The sequence below is a fragment of the Diadema setosum genome, chromosome 5 (assembly GCF_964275005.1).
Source record: "Diadema setosum chromosome 5, eeDiaSeto1, whole genome shotgun sequence".
Classification (NCBI taxonomy): Eukaryota; Metazoa; Echinodermata; class Echinoidea; order Diadematoida; family Diadematidae; genus Diadema; species Diadema setosum.
In genome coordinates, this window is record NC_092689.1 from 40,064,647 (window position 1) to 40,079,440 (window position 14,794).

The following is a 14,794-nucleotide window of genomic DNA, read 5'->3' on the forward strand; positions in this document are numbered from 1 at the left end:
TCTGACAGGCAGTGAGCTCGATAAGAGGTGCAACAGGAGATCTGCTCTACCGGATTGTGAAGACGAACAATCCTGGCTCTTCTAGCGTGAAGGTTCGTAAAGAACAGCGTAGATATTTTATGCAATATTGGAAGAAAATGAATTCACATTACTCAGAGGAAAATATTAGAATGGCACAATTTGTGAACTACACATCTTATTATTTGTTTGTCTCTGTAGAAGCATGGCTTTCTTGACCACTGAGTACACATAAAATGATCAATTTTAAAAGGTCTAGATATACATTTTCTCTTTTTTGGGGGTGGGGGGGGGGGGGGGGCAGGTCTTATGCCTGTTCCACTAATCAGAAGTCATAGAAGGGAGGCAGTCAGTTGTCCATTCTGAAGACCAACACTCCACCTGCCATGCTATATGACCAATGGCTACTTGTGCATTCTCAAGTCAAGTCTTTGCATTGAGGAGGGCAAACCCCAATTTTTATATGAATTTGCAAAGATTTTTGATGTCATTATCAAAGTGGTGGTGTCTGTTCATGACACCTCAAGAAATGTGTTGCTAAAAACCAGTGCAAACAACTTAATTCCATCTATTTTGTGTGTCTCTTTGTTTCTTTCTGTTGAATTTTCTACAGCACAGGTTATGATGTCCTTTCTGCTGTTGTGGAGTACAATGACAAAACTCCTGCACTCTGCCAGCCTTCAACGCCTCCCCTTGTGAATGCCTTTGAGTATCATCCAAGGGAGGAAGTTATTGAACATCAAAGGAGACAATTTGCACAGTCTGACAAATGATCTGATGGGTTCAGGAATCCTTGCAATTGAGATTGAAGTTCATACAATGTATTCAATACTTGATACTGTGCAAATAGTGTTTAATTGTTGCGGAATGATGTTTCAGAAGACTATTTTCATCTGTTCTTATGTCAGATGGTAGATACAAACACTCAAAATTTTGTTACACATACCCTGCATTCTTATACCTTCTATTCATGAGTGATCACTGTTGTATTGTGTCTGTATAACGTGTATGTTGCATTTCATCACAAACAATATGATGCCAATTTGATATAGTGTTTCAAAGATCATTTATTTGCCAGTTGAATATTGTCCTTTTAATAGCAAAATCACAATTCATTTACAATACAACAGTCATGTGAATACAAAAGGAAAACTGTATTTTTTTGTTGTTGATGTTTGAAGCATACATGGCCATTTTTATGGACAGATGAGCTTGCATGCTAACACAATTCTCTAGAGATATTCAGTGTTGTAATGGTAAGTTTAGAAGATTTCTACATGAATGCTGTCCCACACGATTTTACCATTGAATGTTTGCTGTTAAGATTAGAGCTCACTCTTATGATCAAATATTAATATCTTTGACAAGGTAATTTAGAATAAAATGTGTATGCATTATAGAACACAACACACTCAAAAAGAGATGGAGAAAAATATTGTAGTTTTGGGAAGGAATGCAATAATTTACTCTTGGTATATGATTCACAAATTTATGAAAAAGGAGCACAAGATGTGTGTATGTAAGGCATTAGCATTTTATATAATCTTCATCTGACATGTTGAAGCAGACTGGGGCCCTGTTACTCAAGTTCTGAGACTTGGAATGCCTCCACAAGGGGGGGGGGGGGGGGGGGGACCAAATTCATAATGCAATGCTAAGTCTAGTTGGGGAATTATTCTGTTGATTTCTATAATGGTTCTCCATACATAATCATTGAAGTCAAGCATTAAAAGTTAAATAAGCATTGTTTTTTTATGAATATGGTGTCAGGTCTCTTTATGAAAGAACAGTTGCAAGGTCACTCAGTTTAAGAAAATTTGGTATGAATTGATCTTGCTATGACTGGGACTCAGACATTCATAATCATTCATATCACATCTGCATGCAGAGGTACTTTTGAAAACGTGCACACAAGCAAACACCCACATGCACATATGCTCACATATACATTCACACATTTTTACACATTTTAAAATATTGTGTGAAAGATTGAATAACATCACTCACCTGTACTGTTTTGTATGTTTACACGTGCAATACATGTATTATGTTATCCTGAATTTGAGTTCTGTAATGTCACTGATAGATTTATGTATGAGGAAAAAAATCACAAAGCTTTTGATTTAATGTTACATGAGAATGTCTCATAGTATTGATATGAAATATACAGTATGTACATATATGTGCAAAAGATAACTCTTCTGGGCTGATTTGATTTCAAATGTGGATGTCACTCATGCATGCTTGACTGATCAGCTGTCATTGTTCCAGTGGAATAAATCCCATTTTGTTCCAACATTAGGATATGGAGATAACACACTGGTAGGGTTTTACAATCTCATTCCTGTAAGTACACTCCCCCATCTTTTCCTCATTCCCTGTGACTAATTTTCTTTAGTCTCCTATCTATACACACATCAACACACACACACACACACACACACACACACACACCTCTGCCATACTACATACATACCCACAAATACTTTCAATCAGGCATCATTGGAACACTCCCACCAATATCAAATTGCATACAGCTAGATGTACAATTCCATAGAAATCTTACTTAAATACATTGTATGTGCATATCTATGAGGGGATATATCTATCCATTCCATGAAGGGGGCATCAGACAAACATAGGGCAAATATATCAATGATATATTAGTCCTATGTGTGTCTGATGTTGGTGTGTGTTTGTGCATGTTTGTATCTGATATGCCAGGCCTGGATATGCATCAGTGTACTGAGGGTGTGTGTATATGTGTATGTTTTTGCATTTCCATGGGTCTGTATGAAGCTAATCCATTTCTTTTTGTATATAAGGATAAATTTACACTACCGGTACATGTACTGTATTACTACAACTACAAATGTATGTATAGAAAACACAACACACTTTTTTTTCCATTTGCTCACAAAATATAATTAGTGTAATCAGCTGGAAGGAATGTTTGACAAATGTATACTGGTTCATGACAGAACATTACTATATGAGCCAGTTACATTCCAGTTCAATGAGTTCGTAACCAGACTTGGTCCTGTTCTCTAAATAGAGGCTGTGAAGCTATTGCCGGAAAGGCCACAGTATCTTAATTGTATCAGATCATTATCTATTTCTTCTGACCATGACTGACAACATAGCTGTTCAACGTGTCAATTCTACACAATCAAAATTATCTTCACTTGTATGGTTGTGAAAGTGTGATTTTCCAATTGCTAAAACATGCAGTAGGCCTACATTACAAAAGAGAGAGGGAGAGCATAGCAAGAGTAAGAATTGAGACAAGAGTGCATTTGACATGCAGCCGAACCTTGTTATAATGAGGGTCAATGGGACCAGAGATATCACCCCTATATATAAGATCTTGTTATTACTACAGTTTGTCATATCAGTGCTTATAATATTGAGGTTCCACTGAACATGCATCAATAAATTACAACAAAATAATACATGATCATTTGTACAGAGAGGCTGAAGTCCAACAGCATGTTTCCCAGTTGTGTGCCTTGATGAGTGGGTGTTGGAAGCTGCATATCATCAGTATGACCACATAATGGACAAGGTGTCTGACAAAGTATGCATGTGACTTTCGCAATGTACAAACTTATCTGATGCATTTCTACAACCATGTTCCCGTTAAGCAGATCGCAATGTGACAAGTCACATTCTACACCCGATATCAGTGCTGCATATACAGTCTTATTACAGCCTATGCAAAATGAAAACGTGTCACTCTTTCTGATGGATAAGTTTATCACATTTTCCTCACAGCAGACGATGGCAGTAGGACTCTCACATTTTGGCCCACAAATTTCCAGCATCATCTCACCAGTTGCCAGTGTATGCAACATGTCTTGATCACCTGATATAGAAACAAAAGTGAAACGAAATGGAATGCAAAAGGAGTAAAATTTGATAATCCTTTTATATGACATCATGTGTTCATCTAGAAATTTATCTTGAGAATAGGATTTAAATTAGACAATGTGAATGGGACCCATGGAGTATGGTAGTCATTATTTTGTGTACCTGGTACAACTGTATAATGGCAGCATAAAATAATAATAATAATAATAATAATAATAATAATAATAATAATAACAATAATAATAGTGTAATAATTGACAGTGCTTATACAGCTCGTAACAAAAAGTGATAATGTCCCTATGCACTCAAGAAATAAAAAATGAAAAGATTATACAAATATATCCTACAAGGCTACATGTACTTTTGCATTATCTACGAAGACAGGTCCAATATATTTGAATAAATTACTGGAGTGCAGGACTGAAATCACACATGGTGAATTAGATATTGCATTCTTTTGATGGGTGCAATTGCAAATTGGCAGTATAAACAGCATATTGTCAAGGGAATATAAAATGGCAAATTTGCATTATTTCAGAAGAAAAATTGAAAAATTTGACAAACAAACTCACTCATTATCTGTGGCATCCGTTTTGGCACCTTCTCCATACTGTTGAGCATATTGGTGATAAGCAGCTTCCAACACCCATTCACCAAGGCAAACGGTGGAAAATCCTGGGTGTGCTGTTATACAGTTTATTTGAGCATCTGCATGTCGGCCGGTCGTTGTACTGCTCGACCTCCTCTAAGACCGGGTCAGCCTTGTGACAGCACAATGACTCCCGTGTTGTAGGCATTGGCACACAGTTCCCACATTGGCACCTGAAGAAAGAAATACAGGTAAATTCAGGTTTACTTGTTGTGTAACTTAATTAGTTTTAGTCATGTAGTACTGAGCTGCCACACAATGATAAATTGAGACCAATCCTTCAAGTTCAACATGCCAACTATTGCCACAGAGATTTACATCTACACCAGCCTCTTCAGTACTTTAGTCTTTAGTGACTTTACTGTCTTGTCCACACATTCCAAATAGCAGTAAGTCAATAAGCAGTAACTAACTGTGGCATTGGTAAAAACCTGTACATTGTAGAGAGTCTAGAGTATTATTACAACTTACAAGCAGCAGTTTTGTACTTCCAACATTTGTGACTTATACTTTTTTCTGGCCTATACAGATATACTACTGTTATTACTACTACTACTGTTACTAAGGTTATATAGAATATAGACTCTCAAGTAGATAATTACCAATTGTTATTCCCCAATCGTGCGGGCTCGTTGTCATCACCCCGTCCCCTGAGCTTCCTCACCGCCGACTGCTCCGGGGGCGGGAGGTGCAGCGTCTGGTTCATACTATACGGGAGTAAACCCAATCGCTGTTGAGGCCGACCAACGCCAACGGCTGCTTCTCCTGCTTGATCGGGGATCTTCGTCCTCACCATCTCGCTCGACATCCGACTCTGACTCCCTCTCTGACTCACTCGAAACGGTAGCGGGGCATGAAATGGGCGACTCGATCTCGTCGTCTGAATCCATCATTTATTCACACGTATTTTAGAACTAAAGCTACACAGGTCAGCGACCGACAGAGCTGCTAGCTAGAGCTAAGCTGAGGCGAGCGCTAGCGCTATAAGATACTCACGATCGATATAACATTCTAACATCTACCTACCTTGGATCGAGATATCGATATAAATTTAGACTGTTAACCAGTGTCCCGTAACAATATGTCGTTACGACCTGCACACGCACTCACCAGTTGCAATGTACATTCAGCAGTTAAGAGGCTGTCACACACGCCTACTTGTCTTGTTTCCTGAAGGAAATGTTTAGTCTTTTCCAAAATGTAAACATGATCCGAAATGACAAATTATTATAGGTAAAATACTCGAAAAATGTCCGAGTCGCCATTAAGTCGCTTCTGGAATATATAAACAACATATTTAAATCCTTTCTTGGGATGTGCTACTTGCAAAAATTGTGTATTTTGTGATTCAAAAGTAGAAAATCTATCTATCATTGACACGCTAGGGCAATGGTGAGAACTTCTTGCCTTCGCGGGGGGCTTCCTGTTGGTACGTCAAATCGCACTAGCCAATCGGCGGACAATTTTAGGGGGCGTTCCCACATTTGAGTGGTTTTAGAGCGATTTCTGACTACTGGTTACTTTTTAAAATCTAAAAATGTCGAAATCGTGTTAGTGGACCTGTATAGAGTCTTTGTAGCCCCAATGTTCACCCTAAAAGACCCGCCCTTTAAACAGTGACTTAGTGCTCACTAGCTTTGTGGATGTCTAAGGAGGGACGTTGTGAGACTTTGCTCCCAGGATTACATCATTGGATGCACCATTCTAGTCAGCTGACCACTCTCTCATCAAAGACAAAATTTATAAAAAGAAAATGAATAAAAAGTGTACAAGATATTTCACTTTTTGCCAGAACCCAAGTCAAATGCAGGACTGAGAATCACCAACAAGTTCTCTTGTCCAAGTATCATAATGGTGCATTGAATGTATAGTCACAATCTGCATTGCTGAGAACAAAGATAAAACTATTGGCTAACTGATATACCCTACTCAACAGGAACTGAGGTGTCAAGGCAGAAGGATTGATTGTAAGCAATGTTCCGTACCATTTATAACAAAGTCATTGATGGTGCTGCCAGCCATGTCAAACCAAAGTCGGTGATTAATTGTCCTTTGCAGGGGAACCTCCAGTGAAAGCAGACGTCATCTGTAGCCATGGAGAGATATGATAGCAGTGGTAACAGCAGTGATGACGATGACCCCACCGTTCCAATCACCTCCAAAATCTACCCCGTTTATGCTCGTCACCACAGTGAGCGAAACCAGATAAGTCCTGCATTCATCACAGGCAGAAACAGTGCAGTGCTGAGCTTTGACAGTGATTCGAATTATTGTGGTAAGTTGTGGAATCGTATAGGAACATGCGTGATTGCCTAAAAGATCTAATATTGTTTGATTTTATATACACATATACACGAATTATTGTGGTAAGTTGTGGAATCGTATAGGAACATGCGTGATTGCCTAAAAGATCTAATATTGTTTGATTTTATATACACATTCTCAAAACTACTCATTATTATTAGTTGCATATATTATGTGGAACTAATGGTATGAAGATTACTAGCAACACAAGGCATTTGAAACAAAGCATACAATGCCCCCCCCCCAAAAAAAAAAAAAAAATAGTATTGCTTGATGACATACAGTGTGATTAAAACTTTGACTCATTGTCATGACTTTCGAAAAGAGCTCACATGATTTGCATTTTGTTTTTACTGTAAAGTTAACATGCAACTTTTCAGATATAACACTCTGATGGCAAGGACCATTTACAGACAGTCTTATTTTCAGTTTGGAATCTGTGCTGTTCTGGAAAGAGAGAAAATTAAATATATTTTTGTTTACAGTCTAACAACACATCTCATGATTTGCTTTTGAAATTTGATATCCAATGTTGTAGATAAAAGTGCTTCTGTAGAAATTCCCCAACTCTCAAACCCAGGTAATATTCTCTACTACATTAAAGTTTCTCCACCACACTTTCCAACCCATTGAATCCTAACTCAGTTTCCTTTTCAGTAAAATACACCCATTAGTATAATTTTCTCCTCATCTGTTTCCCATGTTCATCTTGGCTGTTATTAATAAATCACATCATGACAATAACCCAAATATGAACTCCATTCAGTTTCAGTTTTCTTGATGTTTCATGTGGTGTACCATTGGGAACTAGGATATACTAAAACTGGATTTTACTGTATGTCAACATTTTGATTATTTAATCTCTTTTTAATTAATTTTAATCAATTGTACACTGTGCATATTTGAACATTGAATATGATCCAACTATACAGCAAAAACAAGGAATGGGGAGGGGTGGCGGAGGGCTGTCTCAGAGTAGTTCTGATAAGTCTGATCAAATTCATTCTATTGCACTGTATCTGCTATAATATTTTAGAGAGTTTGTGTTTTTGAAAATTTCACAAGCTGGATGCAATTTGCAAATTTAAGACACATGAAAGTACATTCAATGAATTAAACTCTGATCCCGACATAAAATAATAATAAACTCCAATAAACTCCAAATTTTATTGTCCAAGAATGGAAATTCATTTTGCCCAATTGATCGTGGGCCCGGCAGCCACTGAGCAGCGCCAGATCGACGTTGCTCTAACCTTTTCAACTGTTGAACGGCAAACAAGGTAGCAGCAACTCCCATCTTTTAACGTCTTTTGGTATGACGCGGCCGGGGTTTGAACCCACGACCTCCCGATTGTGAGGGCAGCCGCTCTACTCACTGAGCCAACACATCCATGGATGCTACATGGATGCCACAAATTGTCGAGAAGTCAATACAAAAAATGAGGCTCGCTAAATAAATGGCATATGCAGTGTATGATTGTAAGTACCGTATTTACATGATATAGGACAGGATATCATTGTAACCCTCTGTAATCATGCATTTAATATTTACTTCAAATTTTTGCCTTGAGTCTACATGTAAGTATCCCACCAACTAATACACTTAATATTAATGTAATACATCTACATATAATCCAATGTTCTGTATTGATCAACATGTTTATTTTACTAGTGTCATGTACCACTGAGCAAATATCAAAGCCTGATTACAACAAGTGAGGTCAGCATTGACACTCTTTATGCACTGTATACTTTATACTGCGTACTGAGGAGATGTCCTTGATTGTGCACAATTAACTGTATCGGCGAAGCTGTGGGAGATCAGACACAGGCTAGTTCAGGAGGAGATGGCTTTATGGTTATGAACATTTTCTCTCGAAAAAATGCATTGGAATTTGAAGCATCTACTGCAACATTGTTTAAGTGAAACAGTACATATGTACATAATAGATTATGTAAAAGACAGTCTGATATACATGCATGACCAATTAAATGTACTGCAATTTACTGTACATTCAAACATATACACTGAATGTAAATCAATATGTACCCCCTTAGTCGCTATATCTCTCTTTTGTGCCAAAAACTGAACATCCCAAAGCAAGAAGTTCAGAGTGGTAGTCTGTTAATGTTCTCTGAACCACAACTTCCATATTTGAGAATCTGTTAAAACAACGAAACTCTGAGAGAAGCTATGAAATGAATATGACTCCCCCTTTTTTTTTTCTCTTTTTTTTTTTTTGCGAGACAAATAAAAAGGTAACAGTTGTGAGATCACTATCCCTGGAATAAGAGGATGTTTGAGGTTTTGGCTGCTCTCATTCAAACATGTTTACCTTGCATGTATGACAAACCACATTACCATATGCATACCACAGTGCCACATCATGTTATTATTATGACAGATAACATGTTATCGATGTAGAAAATGAGGATACATGGGGGGGGGGGGGTTAAAAAAATTATAATGTTCTCAGTTGTATTTCATGGAGGCTGCTGTACATGTAGTTACAGTATCTTATGTGGATGTCTTACATTCACACAATCATCACTGTTCATGTGCCAATGTGGTTTTACTCAGAATTTCCTGATTTGTTGAATTTATTTAGTTTTCTAGAAAAATTTCTTTCACTTTTAGCAGTATCGTGTCTCTTTCATGGGATAGGCTGAACTGAACATATTGAGCATGAATTTGATCATTGTTGATTTGAAAGACTTGAATATGTTCCATTAATGGGATGCAGATGGAATAGCTAAGTGATATGAACTGTATAAATGATAGATTAAATGCACACACACACACACACTCACACACACACACACACACACACACACAAAGTCCCCATGCTTTATGTCATCAGGATAATAAAAGTCTAACCATGACTGAATCCTGAAGGGTCTACTGTATACGCTGTTATTTTTGTGTACAGATATTTTCACGAATGAGGAGATCACAGACATTTTCACGAGATGTTGTTTTCGCGAATTGACATGGAGGCCTACATAAGCGCACTACTACATTCGCGTATGGTGACATTTTCATGTGTTGTGAAATTCGCGGTCCAACTGTGATTCGTGAAATTCGCGAAAATTAAATCCTCGCGAAAATAACAGCTTATACAGTATTTCAGACATATATTTCATGGTGTATGCAGATTATTGGTACATTTGCAACTGAGTAAACTGTACAAATAATATGTACGTGTTGAAGAGTTTGACATGGAGAGTATGGAAAAGTAAATGATATCAATGCATTTCTAGTCTTAAACTTCCTGGATAATTAGGCTTGTATGATGAAGTTTGTTTGTTTTTGTTTTTGTTCTTGTTTTTTACACTAGTAGTTTATACAACCTGGTCAATGTAACTTATACCTTCATTCTCTATTGCTACTTAATACAGATAGAAAAGTTGTGTTCTTTGGTTTCACTTTAGTTTTTGATTTTTCATGAACAATGTGTAGTCTCTTTCATAGTCTGTGAGTTACTGTTATGCTTCACAGATCCCAAAGCTCTGTTGCAAGCTGTGGTCTTTGTGGAGGATGCAGTCAAATTCCGCAACATCAAACACAAGATTGATCCATTCTCTCTGTGGTACTACAGGATATACTACTCATGGCCCATTCAGTGGTAAGTTTAAGTGATTGGAAATTTAATTTGATTTGACTTCATTTGATTTGATTTCTACATTCCTTTTCTGTACAAGAATATAACATATACTACAGTAAATTGAACAAAGTAATATTTGAACATAGGTATTACGTAGAGACTGGTAAATGATTGAATTAATGTACAGCAATGTTTTTTTGTGTTAATACAAAATAGTGACAAACAGGTGTCATTTTATGCATTAAAAAGTAAGATTCCACATGCCTAGTGTTCAACAGACAAATTAAGCAAAATGTAAATGTAATATGAATGTTGGGGACCATTATCATAAGCAGATGTGTGATGGGGATAATGGCCACAATAAGCCAGTTCAGGGTTCCACTTTGAGCATAAGCAGAAAAAGGTCATCTGTACCAGCAGAGCATCTTGGTATTTAAATTCAATGAGATAAGCATCTGTGATATAATAATTATTCAAGTGAACTTTATAAGTGGTGCTTGCCAGCACATCCACCTGACAGCAAAAGCAGTATCTGACAATATCAACAGAAAGAGATTGTTAATACATTCAATGCAAAATAATGAAATGGATGCTTTCCAAAATGCCAATGGAAGGATCATTTTGGTCACCTGGTCTAGCATGTTCATCCTTTGTTTGAACATGACTGATGAATTCCATAAATCGTTATGTTGGGCAAGCTTATGCCTTCTGTCGCTTGAAACTAGTGGAATGCCTAATCAACTGAGAAAGAAGAAAGGTCATTTGTACCCATGTGCCCATGAACTAACCCCGAACTGGCTTATTACGCTGTATAATCATAAAAATTCTAGATAGCTGGACTTCACATGTGTCTGGACAGATCTTGAAATTTGCCACTGGATAATTTTCAAGTGTACAAAATGCTGTACTGCTGTATCATTTAAGTCTGTGTGTATGTGTCTTGTACGAATCAATGTCTGAAAAGGTGAATATGGGAGTGCTTTTTATGATGGCCCTTTATTGCAGTTTTAATAATGGGGATATGCAACTGTTTGATGGCCTTGGTTGTTGAATGGATCCAATCAAGTGGTCATTCCATTCAGAGCATAAATGTGTAACATGTGCTCATGTCTGGATGGTCAGTAGGGCTTTTGTGTGCATTGTGAATCTACCTTCTGAATATATTTGATTATGATTCCGATGCTCCATAAAAAATGAAAAAATCATAGGCCCAGGGCTATTTGGAAACTGATGAAAAACCTACTCTATGGACAAGTCCTCTTTTAAAGACCTTTTTGAATTGTATCAGTTTACATACGTGTTTGTATTTGTATAAAATTACATACATATTTGTATTGTGATATTGTTTTGTTCTTTTTTCTTTTTTTAAGTCTGCCACATTAAAAAAAAAAAACACACCAAGCAAACGAAGAGAGCGTACAACAATTAATTGTGTCATCATTGCCCTTTTCATGATTTCTTGGCAGGTTGTTGTATCTGGCCATCTTCACCATCCTCATGCTTGCGTTCTTCGAACCTCCGTCCTCCCTGACAACTCACATGAGCTCAGACCCACGTTACATGGGCGAACGTATCACACCTTATTGTGGGATTACCGAAGCAGTGGAGATGCTGTGCTTGCTGATCTTCCTGTATGATGTGTGCACTAAGGTAGGAGCTGATCCATTCGTACCAGATATCATGGCTGATTGCATGATTCATCTTCAGTTTTCATATTCTTTCTATATATATCAGTGGTTGAAGGAACAGCTGGCAAGGGAGAATGGAGTGTGTTGGTATGGACATATGTTGAGGAAGGGTGAGGATGATGTCCTAAGGAAGTGCTGGAGTTTAAAGTGAATGAGCCATGAGAGCGAGGACGACCAAGGAAAGCGTTGAAGAGACAGGTGGAGGAAGAGGTTGGAAATGTTGGCTTTAAAAAAGAAGATGACCCAAATGAGAATAGATGGGGAGAAGGTGTGAGAGCCGTGACTGCTCGAGTTTGGTAAATTCGGCCAGCCCTGTTATCGGGGACAGACCCAGATTAAAACTGGTGTGATGATGACGACAATGATTATGATGATAAAAAAATTAGATTTTGTTATTGCAAGAAGATTTTCCCATTGCAGATTATTTTAACGGGCATGTCTGTGGCACAATGTGCACAATATAGCAAGCTTATTTCAGAAAATCATAACAAGTTTCTGTTGGTATGAGTTTTATTGGTGAAGCAGTCATTATTTCCCTTTCTTGCTCTGTTTGTTACCACACAATGGGAAGAATGGGGGGGTTAAATGATTGACTACATCTTGTACACTTTAAACACACGCAAACATTCAGTGCAGATCACACCTAGATATTTAAACAAAGTGGAGAGGTGACACTAACTGTGAAGATTCAGTTTCCCTGTCAGTGGCTGCAGTATGTAGCGTACTATCTGCCAGTTTACACATGTTATCGTAAGGGATGGTACTGACTGATTTGAGGCTTGATGTGTAGAAACTGTCTGTAGTTTTGTATACATGTGTGTATCTTCGTCACAACCCATGGGTGCCTGTTTAAACAAGATTCCATTAGAATAAAATGATTTCTACCGTCCCAAGTATCTCATTGTAATGCATTTATCTGTCACATTTTCATGAGAGACAAGAAGACAGCCTCATCCTCATTTTTTTTTTTTTATTGAAAACGTTTTGAAATTTGTTCAGTGATAGGATTACAGAGATCCACATGAATGAGACAGAACTCCTTGCCACAGTATGTCCACATGCAAAAAAAAAAGAAAAAAAGAAAAGAAAAGAAATGTCGGACTGTACCTCCAAATCCATTCGTAAAGGTACTTTCTTTTCAGATGTTAATTTTGAGTCCTCGGAAACAATCAAGAAAGAAAGAACGCTAGGAAAAGGATTTTTGCATCCAAAACTTGGGAAACATTTTTGTACTGATATATAAATAGGACTTCCGCCTCTGTGGACCAATCTCCTATGCTCATGTTGATTGTTAACACTTCTTGAAAACCTTTGTCTTTCAGTCCTATCTCATTGGGCGAAAGGAATTGATGAAGAGCAAATGGCTGCTAGCCTACTTCTTGGTCATTGCTTTTTCCCTTGTCGACTGGCTGGTCTCTGTCAACTTCAACTGCCAGATACATACACTCAGACTTCGCCGCTTCCTCAGGCCCTTCTTCCTCATACAGAACTCGCAGTTGATGAAGAAGACTGTGAGGAGCATCAAAAACACTCTGCCAAAAGTAGCAAGGTTTGAAAACGAGAATGATTTTTCTGTGGCCTACATGTTTAGTCATCCACTTGTGCATCATTTCTCAGTTCAGTCAGCAGATTTCATCAATTTTCTCCATGAGTAACTTGCTCTGCAATGCCATGTAATTTCCTGTTCTGTGGCTAAGACAAACTCCTTGAATTGCATGAATATGTATGTTGATGTAGGGCAATTTGTCAATCAGTTGCAATGAAAACATCTCGACGGAAGGATTTCATGAATTTGAATAGCTCCCTGAATACCTTCAAGTATTTGTCAAATGTGCTGAAATCCTAAGTCAATTTCGTCTGAAAGCATTTTTACAGTGCTCATTCAGAGATAACAATCTGTAGTTGATTTGGTATATTCCCATTTGGGGGAAAGTCTCATTCTTTGTGTACATTACTCATTAATGGGATCCTGGAATTTATTGAAATTTGTGAACGTGATAAACACGTTTCTCTAAATATACATGTATATGTGTTGACATTCTTCCTTCTCAGTGTGATCCTCCTGCTACTTATCCACATCTACTTCTTTACAATGTTTGGGATGTTGCTGTTTCCACGACCTCAAATGGACAAGGTAATGAAGAGTTTTAGCCATCAATCATAATATGCTACTAGTATCATCAATCATAGGAGACTTAGAAGATGACATTTACTAGGTTTCGAGTTGGGGGGGGGGGGGAGGAGATATGAAGGCTTTAAACAATGCACTCACTGACGTTAAAAGGGACTGTACAGTACTGGTTTAGGTGGGGATTCATGTTTTGAACATTCCTAAGTGAGATAATGAGAAACCTCATATGAAATCTGAAAGAGCATGTAATTTTAAGAAGGATTTCATGTTTATTTGATGAAAATTGGTTTGAAAATGGCCGAGATATCCAAAATAGTGATAATGATAAAAGGCGACAGGCCACACCTTTTACTAGGATCTCTTTGTTTCCCCTTGTTTTTGGATTTCTCAGCCGTTTCAAAACCAATTTTCATCAAATAAACTTGTGATACCCCTTAGAATTGCATGCTCTTTGACATCACATAGAGTGGTTTCTGAATATCTCGCGAAACATTAAAAGCTGAATCCTCACCTCAACCAGAACTGTATA

The 14,794-nt window shown here is 37.6% G+C and overlaps 1 protein-coding gene and 1 pseudogene across 1 annotated transcript in view; one reads left to right on the forward strand and one right to left on the reverse strand.

Annotated features, from left to right (window-relative positions):
- Positions 1–4,456: 4,456 nt before the first annotated feature.
- On the reverse strand, positions 4,457–5,430 carry LOC140228914 (uncharacterized; annotated as a pseudogene).
- Positions 5,431–6,599: 1,169 nt separating this feature from the next.
- The window catches only part of LOC140228915 (two pore channel protein 2-like), a 98,560-nt gene continuing 90,365 nt past the window's right edge, over positions 6,600–14,794 (forward strand). Inside the window, exons 1-5 of the mRNA XM_072309182.1 lie at positions 6,600–6,812; positions 10,341–10,467; positions 11,913–12,096; positions 13,457–13,683; positions 14,187–14,268. Of these exons, the coding sequence (XP_072165283.1) occupies positions 6,632–6,812; positions 10,341–10,467; positions 11,913–12,096; positions 13,457–13,683; positions 14,187–14,268 (801 nt within the window). The 5' untranslated portion in view covers positions 6,600–6,631. The remainder of the gene's footprint in view (positions 6,813–10,340; positions 10,468–11,912; positions 12,097–13,456; positions 13,684–14,186; positions 14,269–14,794) is intronic.